The 20,111-nt window shown below is 35.5% G+C and overlaps 1 protein-coding gene across 1 annotated transcript in view; it reads left to right on the top strand.

Moving 5' to 3' along the window:
- Positions 1 to 20,111, top strand: part of LOC140159878 (conopressin/neurophysin-like) — a 46,925-nt gene that overhangs the window by 7,125 nt on the left and 19,689 nt on the right. Inside the window, 1 exon segment of the mRNA XM_072183218.1 lies at positions 10,395 to 10,521. Coding sequence (XP_072039319.1) covers positions 10,405 to 10,521 — 117 coding nt within the window. The 5' untranslated portion in view covers positions 10,395 to 10,404.

Raw genomic sequence — 20,111 nt, 5'->3', positions numbered from 1 at the left:
ATCGTATTTAAGAACCATTTGAGGCTTTTCTGTGCTGAAATGGGTAAAGTGGTTAAGCCTAAGATGCGCCTTTATTTACTGAATTCCTTATATGATAAAAGTGATATCCATCATTCGTGTGGTGTAAGCTGTGTTCGCATATTCTTATGGGAAAGTTGATATTTTTACATTATGTCCACTAACGGAGTAGAAACGTACTTGTCTACGTTAGGGAGGGATTATTATTATAAAATATCACCAATGTATTTCCAACCTAATGTTTGCTTGTCTCGGGACTTCTTGATTCCTACAATATTCTAAGTCTTGTGCATTCAAACGTAGGGTTTTCTTACTTATTATCCGTATAAACACGTTTGTGTGAGATCTAAGTTAGCTGGATCGCCCTCTATTGGCCAATTAGTTATTCATTTCAAATACCGAGTATCCATAGCTGTACAAATGTAATGCGATATAAGGATTCAGCAGCCTCCAAAAGGCTGCAAAATATTAGCTACCTGCACTCTTATTTGAATAAAGTACTATTGGATTAATGAAATTTGAACTACAATCTAGGCAACTGGACTTGCGTTTTTGAGTGGGAATTTTCACGTTCGATCCTGAATGCATCATCAGCCCTACTGATCTTATGGCGGTAAAAGAACTCGAAGGTGAACTCGAAGGTGGCCTGTGATACTACAACATCCATTTCACAGGTCAATGAACTTTTACCGCCAGAAGATCAGTAAGGCTGATGATGCGTTCAGGATCGAACGTGAAAATGTCCCACTCAATAACGTAAGTCCAGTTGCCTAGATTGTAGTTCAAATTTCATTATTGTTTACTACCTGGATGAATGATAATCTTCACAAACGTACTATTGGATTATTCCATTTAAAATCACTACCACTACCCCTGTGGAAGATTTTGGAAACATCTACCACAGAGGGAGTGTAAATTTCAAATGAAATAAGTCATTATCATGATTATCCAAACAAACAAAAAACATTTAAAACTCGCCCTTCCTCTGTGGAAGATTTAGGTTGACAAGGATTTATGAAATTCAAATCTAGTAATTATTCATTAGACTCTGCTCGCAATGATCGACTTGAACTTGAATGTAAAGTAAAGTAAAATACAAATTGCAATTTCAAAAAAGGTTTGAATATTTGAAAAAAAAGTCCAACTCAAATAAGTATAAAGTCCATTATAATATAATGTGCATGTTGCTCATAATCAATGTGGATAGTTGCACTATCAATATTTTCTTCCACGCGTCAACTTACTCCAACCTGTCACGATCTCGTAGTGTTGTTTGTTAGCAATTCATCGGTGAAATCACTTTCAATTTTTACATATAGGCTAAATATGAGATATTTTCACGACCACCTGGACATAAATTTGCATTTCCGATGATGCCAGGTTTGATATGTCTAAAGATATGTTTGATTTGTATAAATATGTCTTTCAAGAAATCCTTTTTGAATTTATAATGCAGACAAGTAAATATGTTTTGGTTCAGGTGTGAACCGCGTGCCATTCAACGGAATTCTTTTTTGTTAATTGCCACAGTTTTGTGTATGCTGTACTTCAAAAGAACAAAATGTGTGTGCTTGTTGGTAAAATGTACATGTATTCAATGGAACGTGGTTGAGCCTAAGATAAGTTTGTACCTTTAACATTTCCTAAGCATAAATAACCTTTCAGATGATTAATGTCATAATACGCATTTATCACATGTGTAAAATCCCGAGTGGAATAACGTCGTATATAAAATATTGATAGATTGCAAAAAAAAGTAGAGAAAAGATGATTTCTAGCCCAAAGGCGAAAAATTTTAGATCTTGATTTTGCCAAACGTTATGAAACAAGGTTACCATTTGAATCAAATATCAAATTCAAAAATAATAAAAGATTTACCAATGACATCAGATAAGATCAACTTTCTTTTACATTTTATACCACCAACAGCTGCAAAAGAATAATGGAGATTTAAGAAAGGCCTGGTGGGCTGAAATGAACAACACCTTTACATTTATAACAAATGTATAACAATTGAGGACAAATTCACACCAAATCACACAAATATTAAATTACACATTATTAATAAGCATTTTTTATACTTTGTAGTGGCATAACCGTGGAATTAACGCATTTTCACAAGTGCTTTGAGTATTTTCCCATTTTGGAGATTTGTCGAATTCAGTTAAAAATCACCACTTCCTGCGCATGCACACAGGATTGTTCAAGGGAGTCTTGTTTGTTTGTTTGTTTTGGTTCTATGGATGTTACAAAAGTAGCTTGAATTGTGCCCTGCAACATTAAACGCCACATTTAATGATTTTCAGTGTTCGATTATTGTGTGTGTGGGACATCCTGTTTCACTAAATTGGATACACATGTATATATGTCATGATGTGAAGATGTATCTACTCGAGGGGATGTTGTTGACGTCTTCAGTGTTGTCTGTCACGTGAGAAAATAACATTGAATCTGCGCAAATATTGTATGCGGAATTTGGACATCAATTGATTTTCGATTTCAATCAAATTTGAAACACCCGTGTGCAATGATATAAAGTTGTGTTTAATCGAAGGAAGTTTACATTTTTGTTCCGGTCCAGTAATTTTAAGGTGGTACTGCATCCCTTGAAAAATTTGTGACTAGTTTTGCATTTTTCTCAAAAAACACACTGGTAACAAAAGTTATGTATATTATAGGGCAAGGAATCCAGTTACTACACTGGAATTTCTGTGACTCAAGACAAGCGGTACGTTATTTATGATAAGAAAAGAGGTACTACTATATACCTCATTTCTTAACATATATAATGAACCACTTGTTTTGAATCACTGACATTTCAGTGAAGTAATTGGATTCCTTGCCCCTATAATATACATAACTTTTGTTATCGGTGTGTAGTTATTTTTTTTAAAATAATATCTACGTATGCAAGGGTGGGGGAGGAAGGGCAAGATTGACTAAATTTGGATGTCGTCATTGGTTTATTAGGTAATCAAGAAATGTTGACATATACATAATTCCAAAAGTGCACTTATGTTATAAAGAAATATATTGTAGTAGTCTAAATCCGTGTGGTGCACCCCAATGTAAATTGTTTCACTTTTTTTGCACATGGCTATGATATTCAATGTATAAATGCCGCCTGTCGGCTGTTGCCACCATCGTCTGTTTGTATGGTCAGAACGGCTGCTGTAATTATTTATGCTATTGAAATTGGCTATCAGTTGAAACTAAGGCGCGTCGGAGACGGGGTGCCTGAGCTAGCGGTGTTTGTGCTCAAATATTGAGAAAAATAAAGCGCACATTCATAGGAAAAGGTACGGTTTCAATACAAGAGATCCCAAAGATCATTTAAATGGGTTTCCGTGTCATTGTGAATGATTTTCACTGGGAGGGTGGAAATAGCGAAAACTTTCGTTTTGACTTTTATTTGTCATACCTCAATAACTGCAATATATATATATGGAGATATGATGTTACCAGTGGCTTCTTTTTCCCAAGCAACAAAATGGACAAATGTGACCTGAAGGCTGCGACTCACGTTATGAACGTCGCCCAAAATATAATGCACACTCTTAAAGTATGGGTGACATTGAACAAACTACCATTATGTTCAAAACGCGTGAAAATTGCAAAATCTAAAATTTATCTGGGATGTCCTAAGGACCTTGTCTAATTAGCAAATTTACGACTCCGCGGTTTTAAAAACATTTGCCGAAAGTATTAAAAAGTCATAAATTATAAAACGTTTTATTCTTTAAAATCGTTTTTAATACAAAATTATTGACAAAACACCCATTATTTCATGGACCTCTCCCTTCTTTATGCAGTTAAGTAGGTTTGAGAACGGCTCTCCTTGGTTGAATGAACATGACCCTCACTCTCACGTACCTTTTTCATTTCTTTTGACATGAAAGGCACAACATGTAAAATAATCTATAATCGGGTTTAAATGTTATGACTGATTAACTGCAGCTGGTAGAAAATGAGTTGGCCATTTTAGGCTCGTTCGCGCATATTACATTGCACCACTCATAATTGATTGAAACGTTTATCGTGCATTAATGCACATTGAACAAAATTAAACATTTAATTGCCTAAAGGGCTTCTGATGGCCAATACATTTTAAAATTAGAAACATATGATATTGTATATTCTTTTGTACTAAATAACAAGAATACAATTTGATATGAATAGTCGAGAAAATGCATATGATACGTTTATCTGTTTATACTCTCACTGTCACATGCATCCACGCATTTTTAATACTTCAACTTCCCTGATTAGTATAGGATTAGCTAATGAAAGGGTATACGTCGAACCACGAATACATCGATTCCGGTATGAACGTACAATTCAAAATTTTACAGGAAAGCAATAAACTGCATGATGTTAACGGAAATGTCAATGCAGATATTCATCATACGGCTGAATGTTACGGAAGATAGTTCATACAGGGGCGGATCTAAGCTAATAAAGTGATGCATGGTGTTGAGACCTGAAAAGATGAGAATAGAACAGGATAATGGAAGCCCATCACGAGGATTTTACACTTGATTTGTTATTTAATAACATTAATACCGCAGACAGGTAAATGTTTACTTGGGTAGCTTGCTATAAATTGGAATGTTTACTAAAATACTTAACTTGTTTGTAGAGTTGCTTGTATTTATGTTTACAATAATAATGTATACTGATATTCAAGATATAGATATGTTACGGTCGGTTGAGCCTCAGATATGCACATCTGTGTCAATTATATTGCTCCAGTTCTCTTGCATGTTTACAGACGCTGTCAAAGCATGCTACTATACACCTAAACCCAGAAAATGATTTTAAGTCTTCAAGTCACAATTTTTGAAAGCTTTTCATTGTTTTAATTCCAAAACCCAGATACGCAGTTCGAACCCCCTATTTTTCTCATAACAAGTTTCATTTGCACTCTACCTGTAACATGATTAGTCCATGAACAAATAGTAAAACATTATGCGTGCAAATAGTTTAGCACGTACGTTTATCTCGATTTTGACGATCACATCACTTACAATTTGAAGATCATTTACAATGTGAAACTACTATAATCAGCAATAGAAGCAAATGTGTCCTAACTTTAAAATGACATTGGACCATTTAGTCACACATTATCGTCGAACCATGCAACCTTCGCTGTAATTTAAGACGAGAATCTCTCAGCTGTTTACAACTTCACTAATATTATTGGTAGCCCCTGTCACGTGTTCATATTGATGTTGAAATTAACACCAGTATTACAAATGTTAATGTCGCCGAGTCCAGAGTCAACAGTAGCTCAATTGGGAGTAGTCCACTCTTTCTTGTCCTGTTTGACTGTTCCACGCATGGATTGTACTCATTAGTGTATGCGCAATCATTGGTCTCAAACTTCTTCCTGACCATGACTGTTGCTGTCATGGTCATCATCAGTTGTGATGCACGGACCAAGAAAAGATACTTATAAAGCTAAGCACATTCACATCGTTGCATATTCAAAATGTGACGGAATTAGGCTATTAGAACAACCTTGAATAACAGCACAGATAAAGCAGAATGCTGCGAATCATCAGATTACCTTTAAAATATAGCTAGCAAGTTAGAATACGTTCCAACACAGAGTAGAAACTCGTTCGATTCGTGTAAAATGATACGGAGTAGGTGTTCTTATCAATGGAATTGACTGATGTACGTTAGGTGTTATTTCCGACAACATTGAAAGCTATTGAATATTTGGTTAGAAGCTAGGACATAGGTACCCAGGTGTAATTCTTTTTAGGGTCAATAGATTTAGAGGCTCGGTCAGAGGCAATGTTTTTTTGGCCTATGGTCGTGCCAATAGACATTACGTGGACAGCGCCTTATCAAATCGAGGCAGAAAGACTAGTGAAAAACCAAAAAATCAAAGGTCATATCATCATCCTAATCTTTCAACTGTCTTAACGACGTAATAGCAAAATAACCATATGCACTATTGTGCTATTGACCGGTTAAAAGAAATGAAAAATCAGGATGACGAATATAAATGACCTTTGATTTTGGTCTTTCTGCTTCAATTTGATAAAGAAGGCACTGTCCATTTAATGGAAGAAAAAAGTCTTTAAAAATTCGCATGATGTGCCTCATATGTAGTATAGATTCGCAAGATCAGTATATATGGACAAAATAATCAAATTTCTCCTCTTTTTGAGGTCAACTTTTAAAGGGGGTCAGTGTCCTCAGGTGTCATGAGATGCCCCGATTTGCTTGTGTGGAATCCAAAGCACTGCTCCGAGCCACAGTGGCTTCGAGCCATCCAAAACATATCAGGCTCTGTCGTTTCTACGGCGCGAAGTCATTTAAAGACCAACGGCGAATAAAGGACATAAGCCGAACGTAATAAGTTTTGGTACATTGATCTAAAATTATAGATCCTGTACCATAATAAAAATTTCTAACGAAATATTTTTGAGAGGGAAATTCCCGTTTTCAAAATATGACCGAGCTGTTTGATAGAAGACCTTTGCAAATGTGAAGCTATAATAAGCAATAGTCTACATTACAAATGGTTCATCAATGGTTGCCCTATTTAAATGAAAATAATATCAGCCCATTTAAGTTTTTTGTAATAATGAAAGCTGATAGTCAGACGTGTAAAAACGTGTCTTAACAGTTAAAATGGCATTGGACCATTTAATCACACATTATCGTCGAACCATGCAACCTTCACTGTAATTTAAGACCAGAATCTCTCAGCTATTTACAACTTCACTAATATTATTGGTAGCACCTGTCGCGTGTTCATATTAATGCTGAAATTAACACCAGTATTACAAATGTTAATGTCGCCGAGTCTAGGGTCAACAGTATAAACTCAATTGGGAGTAGTCCACTCTTTCTTGTCCTGTTTAACTGTTCCACGCATGGATTGAATTCATTGGTGTATGTGCAATCTTTGGTTTTATACTTCTTCCTGACCATGACTGTTGGTGCCATGGTTGTGATGCACGGACCAAGAAAAGAAACTTATAAATCTAAGCACATTCACACCGTTCCATACTCAAAATGTGACGGAATTAGAACAAACTTGAATAACAGCACAGATAAAGCAGAATGTAGCAAATCATCAGGTTACCTTTAAAACTAGCAAGTTAGAATATGTTCCAACACAGAGTAGAAGCTCGTTCGATTCGTGTAAAATGATACGGAGTAGGTGTTCTTATCAATGAAATTGACTGATGTACGTTAGGTGTTATTTCCGACAACATTGAAAGAATATTTGGTTAGAAGCTAGGACATATGTACCCAGGTGTAATTCTTTTTAGGGTCAATAGATTGAGAGGTTCGGTCAGAGGCAATGATTCTTAGATCTATGGTTGTGTCTTAATATGACGACGATGCTGTGGAAATCCGGACAAACAATAGACATTACTTAGACAGGGCCTTGTCAAATCGAGACAGAAAGACCAGTGAAAACAATCAAAATCACAGGTCATATATTCATCATCCTTATCTTTCACCTGTCTTAACGACTTAATAGCCCCATGCACTATTCATTGGTTAAAACAGATGAATATATGACCTTTGGTTTTTGGTCTTTCTGCTTCGATTTGATAAAGAAGGCGCTGTCTTTAAAAATCGCTTAATGTCCCTCATTTGTAATATAGGTTTACAAGATAAGGTGTGGTTCATTGATCTAAAATTATAGCTCCATTAGTAAAAATCTCTAACGTATATAGGGGAAAAGTTAAGGCTAAACTGTTTGCTAGAAGACCTTTGCAAACCACGAGTAGAAAAGGTAGATAAGATAAAAGCAAGTTTAAATGGAACTAAATTCGCTGAAAGTAATTTATCAATCAATTTATGGAGACTGATGTACAATTAAGTATGAATTGTTGATGAAAGAACCATGAAAGAACTTAACATTTTATTTTTAGGTATTTAATGCATTAATTAAAAAAACTGAATAAAAGTTGTAAATTTGGACAAATAACTGCTCCGTTCTTGAATTATAACATTTTCAAAATAACACCATTTCAATGAGTCAAATAGAATTAACAAAGTGTTGCATGGTGTTGAGACCTGAAAAGATGAAAATAGAACAGGATAATGGAAGCCCATCATGGGGATTTTACGCTTGATTTGTTATTTAATAACAATAGATATTGATCGTGGATACGTTTTCACAGTAATTATAGAAGTTATTATAGCCAATTAACTTGATCATGCACTGACGCACGTGCACAGAAATAATACCAACGATTTAATTAAAATCAAACAAAAAATGTGACGTCAGCTTTATCAAAATATACTCAATATTTTGATGTGAAGATATTACATGCTGTGATTACAATTACATTTGAACATCATGGCAACCAAGGGTAAGTTTAGCGTAATATGCCCATCTCTCTGCTCTATTAATTGCAAATTAAACATGATTAAATATACTGATCTGATTAAACTACTAGAATACTGTTTACACTTCAACGACGATCAAATATGCGAATCAGATTTGAACTACTAGTAACTCCTGGTACAGTGGATTGACCTGGTTAAGACACACATGTGGTAGGCTAAATTATTGAAGTGCTTGCATTTTGGTTTTCTTCAAACATGTTTCTCATTTTAAGCCACCATATTTTCGATTAGTATAATAAACACCTCACACACACAAAAAAGAAAGTCCCACAGTTTTTAGTGCTTGCAGTTTTCAAGTAATTTAAAGCAATAGTAATTTGAACGTGTGGCGACTTTTGATAATTATAGTATGCAAAATGAAATCAAAATGATAGAGAAACTAATAACTGAATTAAAAGTTGATAGATTAGGTGTCCAATTGAATACTGTGTTAGTATCAATAATACTCAAAATACCAAGTTCAACAATAAAAAAAGGCATTCTGGGTAGTATGGCGCGCGATGCAATGAGCACAAGAACAAGTCACGGACAATACGAAGTTTCTAATCATTTTAGTGTCCAAGGAAACGACCATATCTTTGATACGTGTTTTTAATCAATTGCATGAACAATGTCCATTGGACATGTAATAACAGGAAAACAGTTTTACTGAAGCAAAAACATGGAAAAAATGAGATATTGAAAAAACAAAACAAAAATGGGGGAAAAATATGATTCCATGAAGGCAGATTTTGGTAGGAGATATTGTACTTCGAAGTGAGATATTCATTGCTGTTGCCTCATAGGGTTCTGTACTGCAAGAATAATAGTGTTGATTAAGTTGTTAGTCTTTAATAATGGGAATGTAGTAGAGTAGATTGGTCAAATCCTGTGCTATTGTTGTTGGAAGGAATTACTTTACGAGTATGAACTTGTACTTTATGGAGGAGATGGCCGGAAGCCCAATTGTCAGTATGGCCTTCCCCTTATTCAAAACATACAAACAAATATCAAACGCTCAAAAAGACAACAAGAAAACAAGTCTTAAAAATAAATACTTCAATCAATCATATGTAGAATTCTTTTATATAAATAATGAATGCGAATTACAGTTCCTGATAGGTCATTTAGGAAGAAGGGGGTCGTCTACCTCATGTGCAGGAAGGCTAGTGAGTTGCCAGGTCAATTTATGCCAGGTTTTACGATTTTTCTATGAACAATAAATTCGGAAATATTTATACGGCCAGCAGACGATTAACAAACAAAGGAAGACGGATGAAGATCTATTGAATAAGGACTAAAAGGAAGACAGGAAGAATGATGTCATATTGATTAACGAATTATACTACACGATGTCACACTTAATAGCGAATTATGCCATATTATGCCTCATTAAATTCTTGCGATTTCCTAATTATTGATATTGTGACGTGAGCTTGTTGTTTTAGAATACATACATTTGGCGTAGTCGTAATATTTATGACGTCAATCTACATCGATTGTTTCGTCAACTGTTTCTTCAGTATTTTACTATCTATTAGAGAAAAATTTTAATTCCAATTTGTGGCTGGTGGTGATACAAACGAAGGTACTTTCAATTTTAAAAAGATTTTCTATAAATGTCAATGCTCAGAGGTCAGTGCAACAGCTAAAGCGTTCCTCTTCTGTCTTCCGGAGAATTTTACGTTGGTATAACAAAAGCACTGTTCTGAAATATCAGTAGGAACAAGCATGTATCTGAGAAGTAGATTTTTATAAAATCCCTTGTGCATGGCTTATAACATGATAACCTAGTGAAACCAGTTGCAGCCACCTCGGAAAAGTATTTGTTCAACTATTTGTAGCCACTGCTACACTTCTGGTACACAAAGGAGGATGTTTCTCTAGTTTTATGCATAAAAATGATTTCTAGATGGCCAAATTGTTAAGCTGCTAATTAGCTAACTGTCTTTAAAGTCTTTTAGCGTTGACTTACCTAATGTTCACATTTTGTTTTCTTGGTTTTGCAGATATTTTGCAATGGCATGCCTTTGTTGGGCTTTACTACTTGTGCTTTGGATACAAGGTTGTCTAGCGTGTCTTGTAACAGATTGCCCAGAAGGAGGGAAACGATCAGGATTCAACACATTAAGACAAGTAAGTTTTGTTATAAATGTATTATATTTTGTCGTGCATTTAAACCACATGCCACCTGTGTGAGTAACGATACCACCATCCTGGATAATTTTCATGATGATATAGGATGTAAAATTAAAACGTAAATTTTGAAAATGTAGTGTGTTGCTTTTCCCCTGTTTAAATGACAAGAATTGTACAATTTATACAATTTAGAAAATAGTATTATGCAAACATGAATTAGTTATTGATTGTACAGAATTTTACTTGGTCGTCATAGTAAGCCACTCAATAAGTTTTGTTTCAATAAAAATCAGTGGTCTGCAGGCGCAGATATGGTCCATGTTGTGTAAAGAAGTCCTGAAACAGCTTGGGCCAATTTTCGTGTTTTTGTGTAGCAAAAGTGACTGAATTGAGTTAAATCATGAACGATCTGATCGGTGCCCTTAAGATAGGTAATTTTAAACAATGGGGCATTTGAAGTGGTATGTGAAAGAAAAACATGAAAAGGGGCGATTTTGTCCGTACGCTGGTGATGCAACCGCGTAAACACACTGATTTGAGTCTGCCACTACAAAATCCAACATGACGTTTCTCTCAACTTGAGACGAGACACAGTATACACACTATATTTACTGCTTTTTCAAGTTATGAAATTTTGATTAATGCAACTTATTTCAACCAATGTTTCGGATAGTTTCTATAGATTAATAAAAAAATAACATCCATAAAACAGTTTAAGCTTTACAATATAAACACAATGGAAACATGCATTTTCCGTGACTCATTTGTTGCTATTGTCATAGTTCGTGATGATTATTAGTGTAAATCTCACGAACAGGTGCTTTGCAATAATGGACTGAAATGTGTATAGATTTCACCTGTTTTCTCTGTAAATGATTGCAACGAGACAAATCACGGATAATTTGTGAGAGGTAGCTTTTTGATCTCACTTTACTTGCCCTGGCTGCTTTAAAACGTTATTTTAATTACCTGTAGCATTTTAAAAAGATAATACCTGATTTCCTGAATTTTTTCCACGTGGTTGGGTTTTTTTCTCCCGATAGAAAAAAAAAATGAAAACCGATCCTTGAAATGATTTTCCGATGAAAAACTAATCACAGTAAACTAAAATTACTTATCATACAAACGGCAAAAAAATCATCATGACAAAGAACTAAAGATCAACCAAATAATAGGAAATAATTGTGCGTGTGTATCTTAAACAATGAAATTAGATTTTGTTATAATACGAAACCTAAGTGGAATGCAACATAATTATATCATACCTGTGCTGTGCCACCTACCTGTCCTTTAAGACGTTAACCAAAATAACAATCCTCCTAAATACATGTTCTTATTATGAACAACTTTTGTAATTCTTTGATCATCCTCAGATTTTGTACATATTTTTGTGCACCTGCTTCCTGCTCTTATTTATCTGCACATCCACGCAATGCTCACACTTTAATTTGAATATTCATATTATTACCTAACTAATGCTTGTATTATAAACAGTGAGCATGTAATACCATATTTGCATATATTTTAATACTATAGTTTGGAAGTTTGGAATATTTTTTATTTTTTTGCATAGCTCTGTTTGTAAGTGCAGATTTCTTAACATCAATGACACGTCAACCATGCAAAATAGATCACGGGTGTCTGGCAAGATGTTAGGTACCATTCCATATCACACATTGTGTAATATAGGACAATAGCTTCTTATGCCTGACCAATGAACCATCGGGCATCCTTTTTGCAGTTAATTTAGCGCTATGATTCATAAGGTTACATTGGCTTTTCCATTACCGTGTGAAGAAAGCAGATTTACTTTGTTGCATCTGTCTGTTGTATACGATATTTCTGATCATGGGATGCGAGTTGAGCGCAGATTTATTCGACCGCGATATTGACTTACGTAGTCGCGGCTACAAACAGAAAAATATGGGTGCCGCTTTAGGAATAACACAAGGTGCAGTTTCAAAAAAATTAAAGAGACGTCTAGAGATTACTACTACACCTAGACCGAGGTCAGGTCGGCCCCGAAAGACAACCGCCAGGGAAGACCGATCTCTCCTGAGAAAGCCTGCATCTCGGCTACGAACAGAATGGCTGAGGTCCATAAACTCGCCTGTTACCAGGAAACTTGTGAACAATAGACTGCAAAGACATCGGCATGCGGGCTTGCGTTGCTTACAGAGACACAGGAATTTGACAGTAGGCCACTTGCGTAATGTGATCTTCAGTAACGAGGCCCGGTTCAAGATTGCCGAAGGTCCGAAGACAGGTTGGTCAAACCCTGTGTGAGGATTGTATCTTGCCTAGAGTCCAGGGAGGTGGTGGTGAAATCACAGTAGGCTATGAGGAGCATTTCACAGTAGGTCAAAATCACACCTCTACATGCTAGAAGGACACATGAACCAGGACCAATACCTGCATGTTCTTGAAACAGTTACGCATCCGTTTGCAAGAAGAGACTTCGGGAACAATTTCGTGACCCAAGATGGCAACACCAAGGCGCACAGAGCCCGAAGCGCGAGAGAATTTCTTGAAAATGAGAATGTAGAACAGATGGACTGGCCGGCTTTACTCATTGGCCGATAGTGTTGGATCGTTTATAGTTTGCTGCGCAAGAAAGTATGACTACGTAACAAGCGCCTGGTGAAATTGTGTTTTTTGATATATTGGTATTTTATTTGCAGACGTTATCTCAGAGATTTTTGCACCATATTAAAATCATGACCAATTTTGTTCCATAATAAAATCATGACCGGCTTTTATAGCGTATGAACAGTTTTAAAGTAAAGGTAAATACGAAAATAACAAGAAATAGTGTTTCTTCTACTTAAGGGTAGACGAGGTATTGTTGGTCGAAGCAACCTAAAAATCGATTGGCATTATCTAGATCAATATAATTATTGAAAATTAACACCTTGATGTTTTGCAAAAGTTCATTCTACATATCGTATACTTTGCAAATTTGCTTAATTTATTGTTGTTAATGAGTTATGTACGTTTTACAAAAGTGTTGTTGTTTCAGTCCTCTTTACAACGTAACTCAAGAACCGCAGCACCTATAAAAGTATATCTGTGATATTTTAATTATTCTACACGCTCGCTATGAATTAAGCAATGCAGTTTTTGCCAAAGCTCACTGCCATTCGTAAGATGCTGTGAACTACCAAATCACAACAGTGTAAAATAATTAATAACCTTAATTGCACTTCTACAATAACACTTTGTGTGCCCCATTCAACGTCCTTGCGGGTAAGAAATAGCAGTTTAAAATTTAATTGTCTCGTGGACAAACATTAAAATCAGGTCGATGTAAAATGTGTCATAAAAATGAACTGTAAATGCTAATTACTTTATTTTTGCACACAAGGTCACTAATGAATATGTAATTTATATAACGTTTAAAAACATAAAAAGTTCAACCTGTATCTACCAATTTGTTTGTACACGTATAGGAAACAAAATGTTTTGCTTTGAGGTGTAACCTTTTATGGTGGTTTAAATTCTTTGTATACCATTTTTACCAAAATGTATTGATCTTCCCATACAGTTGTTTGATAGCATGTAAAACTACGTCATTTTCAAGAAAAGGTGAACACTGATGGCGCTATTTATCTTAAATCGTGTTTTCATCTTTACAAGGGGTAGACACTGGTATAATGCCATTAAATCATTAGAAAAAGAGTAACAAATAGCAACGAAATTTTCAAAAAACTTTTTATCATGAGATGTTAGGAATATTATATTGGCTAAGTTAAATCTAAATATATGTAAATAGCGCCCTCAGTTTGCACAAAAATATACAGTTTATAGAATTAAAGCAGAAAAAGATAAATAAAAAAAAAAAAAACACGAAAATGTATGTTAAAAAGAATTGGAAATATAATGTTAGTGTGATATTGTCCAGGTCTAGAAATGAACATTGTATAATGTTTTGTTAAAAAATTTAATAAATGATCAAAACAAACAACCGTGCCCAAATGCTGAAGGGATATGGTAAAAATTACGTAGAAGATCCTCTTGTATTACTCAATATAGGTAATAAGAGGACAATTGGAAACAGAGAAAGAGACAAATATTAGGGTCATGCAACACTATAGCAAGTGTAAAATACAACATGCATGCAGCTGTTGTAGGCTTTACAATAAAAACACAAACGTGCATTTTCCGTGACTCATTTGTTGTTATTGTCATAGTTCGTGATGATTATTAGTCTAAATCTCACGAGCAGGTGCTTTTTAATATTTCACCTGTTTTCTAGGTAACTGATTCCAACAAGACAAATCACGGATAATTTGTGAGAGGTGGCTTTTGGATCTCACTTTACTTACTCTTTCCGCTTTGTCTCTTTCGTAATTGTGCTTTGCTAACCTCTTTACAATTATTTGATTTAAGCCTAGTATTTTTTAAGCTAATACTTGCTTCCATCAAGTTTCTCCACGTGATTTTTTCTCCGGATAGCCAAAACATACAAACCGTGAAATTTTAGAAACGTCCAAAAACTATGTCTGTTTTTACTCAATGAAGTTAGGGGAAATAGTAAATCTCCCGGTTAGAAGGATTACTTACGCAGTCATAATTGAAAAAAAACAATGCGGAAAAATCTGCATGGAGTTATATCGTTTTATCGTCATTCACCTGTTCAAATAAAAATTTTAAAGCCGTCAAAACAGTTGTTTCTTCTATTTTCCACGAGTATTTACTCTTGCTGTTTAATTATTTTACTCGAAATTTCAATCAACATCAAAACATACAATGGCTTTGAAATTTAACATTTAATTTTCATCAATTTAAAGAGCAACGCGTAAAGTAAATATAATTACTCCCCAAGGTGAATAACCCTACTTCCTTCTTCACAGTCCAACACGTTACAAAGTAACTTGAACGTGTCGTTGCATTCATAGATAATGTAATAAACCTGGCATTGGGCAACACGACATGGTTGTTTACAGATCAACTAACGGTCACTGCTTTAATATTTAATCTGATACCCTGATACACAAATTTCACAGTTTAAAATTCTAAATTATTCAAAATAAAGTTGAAATTTTGTTATTCATATTCAAAATTAAAGAGTTTCGTGATCAGAATTTTACAAAAATGACTTGTCTGGTAGTACAAAGCAATACAGCCTCATCCGAGACCTTTGTTGTTTTTGTAAGTGATTACACAATGGGTTTCCGTTAACAGGTGCACACCTACACTATGTGAAAATATTACTCATTAAAGGTAACACAACCAAAGTACACTGCGAAGATACTTGGCCCATTTTCCATCGAAGGAGGGCAATTCCTCTCCCATTCTACAAGTACGGTATTAGTAATTGGTAACATAAGACCACCTAATATTAAGAGAAAGTGGATTTTCAACTGAATACTTTGAGTAACTTTAAGTCTTATCTTAACAATGAACATCCATTCATGGTTACCTTTCTATTTAACCAGTTTATCTTTTGAAGCTTAGTTAAGTGCGCAGTTAAGTTGTACATTTTGTCTGTTCAGATTACATAATTGAGGTCACATATACAAATGTTTTTAATGATTGTTTCTGTGTTCTCATAAAGTGCGCCTTGTAAAAAACCAACACGATTATACAACTTGTTTCCAAGAATATCGACGCTGTGTTCGCAAAAAACACTGATTGGATGTTTGTGATTAGATGTGTTTGAGCTTAGTATGCTCATGAAGAATTTAAATTCTTCACAAGAATATTAAAACTAAACAAGAATCGGACAATCCCTCTTTTCAAGTTCTCGGGTTTAGTTCTTTTGTTCAGAAACCAAAAATCAAGGGATTGAAAATAGGAGCAGATCTTGTCTGCAATCATAACACCGAAAGCTGAATTTATACTATATCACTGAGCGATAGCGATTAGCCAGTGAGGTATAGCGCTTTTTGTTGCGGTGGGAAAAGCTCCACTACTTCTTTGGTCAAATACCAAATGCTTTTTCGCTCATCAATGGAGTAATAAATTCAACATTATTGTAGGAAGGACACGCACTAGTTTATAGTACCATGAAAGAATATAATAACCTATATTATCGGCCATATATCCTCCTTTGTATTATGTTATGTTGAAGGAAACCAATATATGTATGGATCGGATGTCAATCACACGTGTGCACGGCGGGGGACTGCTGCATTCATAAGCGACAAAAAAAGGTTTCTTGTCCCCGGAAAAAAACCTCACCTGGGCTCCCCTATCCTCTCACCTATATTACCTCCACTTCCCTCTCTACTCTCCCCAGGGTCTCCTTCTTCTCTGCCTCACCTCTCCCCTACACTGTACTTGTCCCTCCCCTACACCCTACTCCACTCTCCTCTCGAGCTCTACCATCCCCTTCCTTCCCTACCCTCTTCTAATCCACTCTCTCCCCTAACCCCCTGCACACCCTACCCCACACCCTCTCCCCCACCCACCCACCCCCCCCCTCTCTCTCTCTCTCTCTCTCTCTCTCTTTCTCACTTTTTTCGTGCAATGAATAACTTGAATAAAAATTACCTAGCCCATATCGGAAGTCATATAGTTTTAGCTTCAATCGATTATCCCGTATGCGATATGCATATGAATATGTGTATATCACTCGAGTGTCTATTCTTTTGAAATCTCAGGAGGAAATATTATTTTTCACAACCTAATCCAAGGATTATTCGATCATCTACACCATGCTTTCAAATGTAGATTGACTTATTCGATTTCTCTCCTCGTGAATATTACACGGCGAAATTTAAACACTTCTTTTGTATACTTGGATCAAGGTAACTTTTTGCGATTACACGATTAATGACGTCAGTCAAGTGCTTAGAAAGGATAATAGTAAACCACGTGACCCAAACAAAACCAATCCTAATACTCATAATTTGAAACGACAGAATCTAAACAATTCCAATATGTTTAAAGTAACCATTGAGTGTCCTTGAACTAGTGCTTGTATTCTCAGTCCGTTTACAATAGCCCAATTTGGTTTTAATGTTAACGTCATTCTTGAGATCAATATTATTACGTTTCAAATAAACAATTACGCTTGTAACCCTAGATTTTTAAAGTGTCGCTAGCTTGTCTGAAACTGTGTGCCGTTCTGACACATTATAAGCAGTGTGTTGAGTTGGGAACAATGTTTTATCGTAAGGGAAGTGATCGAGTGTTAATTCATCTTAAAAGATCTTAAAAAATAATGAGCATACTTGCAGTGGTTTCGTCGAAAATAGTCCCAGTTCTAACGAAGACTTGTACAAAAATACTAAACTGAAAATTACTCAATTCCAACCTAATTGCACAATTGTCGTCAAACTGCTCAAAAGGATGATGTTTATTTTATAGATAGCCATAAATGCATAAATGACGTACGAACCCGTTTGTATAATTATTTCACTGTAACAAAATCACAATTACTAGTAAACAAACTTTGAAATGACTGACATTGAGATAACGTCAGAACAACATGTTTGACTTAAAAAAGTTCTTATGAATATCTTAGTTATAATACAAAAATACTAAAAACATAATTTCCCCGGGCGCTTGTTAAGGTAAGTCAATGTTTCAGTCGCAATCAACGGGCGATATCATTTTTGGCCAATGAACGTAGTCATACTGTTTTGAGCGGCAAAATACTTCCCGACTCAATATGCCTACGAGCGCTCGCTCGTCGCAAATAACTGAGTTATAATATTAAAAAGTATTATGTATTCATATCTTACTCAATTTCACGGCAGTAAGTACGAGACATTGCATTAATATTAAGGTAAGTGTACATAACAAACAAGTATCGGAAAGTGGGATAATTGATTGATAACATTCATGATGCGTCAAATTTCAAATAAAAAAGAACGGTCGACCCAATTCTATTCGAATGTATCAAAGTAAAAAATAGGCCATGATATTAGAGCAATATCGCTTTAATTTTTACACAATCTCATTCTTCCTATTTTTATTTCTTACAATAAGGCCAGATGGGAACGGTAAGAGGTGAAAGTCTCTCTCAGCTTGCAACGATTAGATGGGAATATGAGCTATACTTTGGTTCACCTCAAATTTGGTAGTGATGTCAAGCAAGCGTGCCGACAAACCGCCGTTGTATGCCTGCGTGTACGCCATGCTCTATTAATTTTACCCGCGCGACCAGCGAAATACGGACCTGATCTTAAGACGGGCCCGGATTTACCACTGTGCCAGATGGGCCCAAAAAAATTGTGGGCCCTCAAATTTGCCCTGTGCATGTTCCTTTTTAGCCCGAAAACACAATGTTTAGGACCAAAATATGGTAAAATTGCACTATTTTAGTCGCTTCACGCGCACTAGCGATAGCGTATAGCCCTTTACATAGCAAAATTCACATTCACTTTGGGCTAAAAAAATTTGAAATTGAAATTTTAGTAAAACCGGAACAAAGTATGCTCGTCTCCCTCTAAATTGCAATGCTTCTGCCGCCACTGTCGATCTTATAGTAGGCCCCCATTTTAGAACTCAAACTTGCCCACTTGAGTGCACATGCCTTCCTTATGGTCAGTTTGGGGCCTCCAAGTTTTGGCCTGGCCCAGGGCCACAAAAAGGTAAATCCGGCCCTGACTTGAGGTGAATCAAAGGTATATAATGCAATAATAATACAATTTAAGTTGACGAAACATTTTCTGAAAGTTTAATTTTAATTTTGGCGACAGTTAATAGATGAAATGGTGTGCTCTCAAAGTAGGAAATCCTTAGTAATGTTGAAAATATAACAAATACTGTCTTAAATTGTTCGAATTCATATTAAGAATGAGCTGTCCGTGACCAATCCAAGATTTCAAGGTCAAAGTTAAAATCCACAACAACATACAGTTATTAAAGACAGATGCTTGACCTACCTAGGACGTCTTGGTAGACCTTTTTAAAGGGAATTAGAAATGACATATATCGCATATCAGGAATTCAGCAAAAAAATGTTGTGAATGTAACAAACTTGTTGAATGTTACAAGTGATAGAACCTGTGTTACATCTAATCCAGGTGACACCGACAATGACAGAGGCTCTACATGCTCTACTTGAAACATACCCCTGTGGTTTTACTACCTAGTCAATCTGTCTAGAGTGGAGTCAAAACCCATGTACCACTCCCATGTCCCACTCCAGATATAACGAATCACATGGGAGATTACTTGTCCCACCCTCTAGTATAAACTTCAAAAATAAAACAAACATACTGAGGTCATGATTGTGTCCTAAAAGTATACACCCACATGGAACCCTTGTTGTGAGGTTACATAATGTTGTCTTTAGGTTACCGGAAAATTTTAATTGAAAAAAAAGAACCACTCTCTGGGTACACCTGTTATGAGGATGGTACAAGAAGTGGACTCCCCTATAGAGGAGTAACTTTTCAATCAGAGAAATGTCTTGATTTCCAAGTTTGCTTTCTGAAATCGACTGGAATTCCAGTTGCCAATGTCACTTGAAAAAGCCTGGAAATCCAATTGAATGAAGGAAAAATCATGGAAATGTCTAGACTTCTCCGTAGTCCACTTGCCCATTTTGCATACCCTGGCTATTACATTTAAGCATAAAACTCTGATTTATATTGATTTGTGTGCAACTGATAGATTTTCACATCTGTATC

The sequence above is a fragment of the Amphiura filiformis genome, chromosome 1 (genome assembly GCF_039555335.1).
Source record: "Amphiura filiformis chromosome 1, Afil_fr2py, whole genome shotgun sequence".
Lineage (NCBI taxonomy): Eukaryota > Metazoa > Echinodermata > Ophiuroidea > Amphilepidida > Amphiuridae > Amphiura > Amphiura filiformis.
The sequence above is the reverse complement of the archived record's forward strand: the minus strand, read 5'-3'. Positions and strand labels throughout refer to the sequence as shown.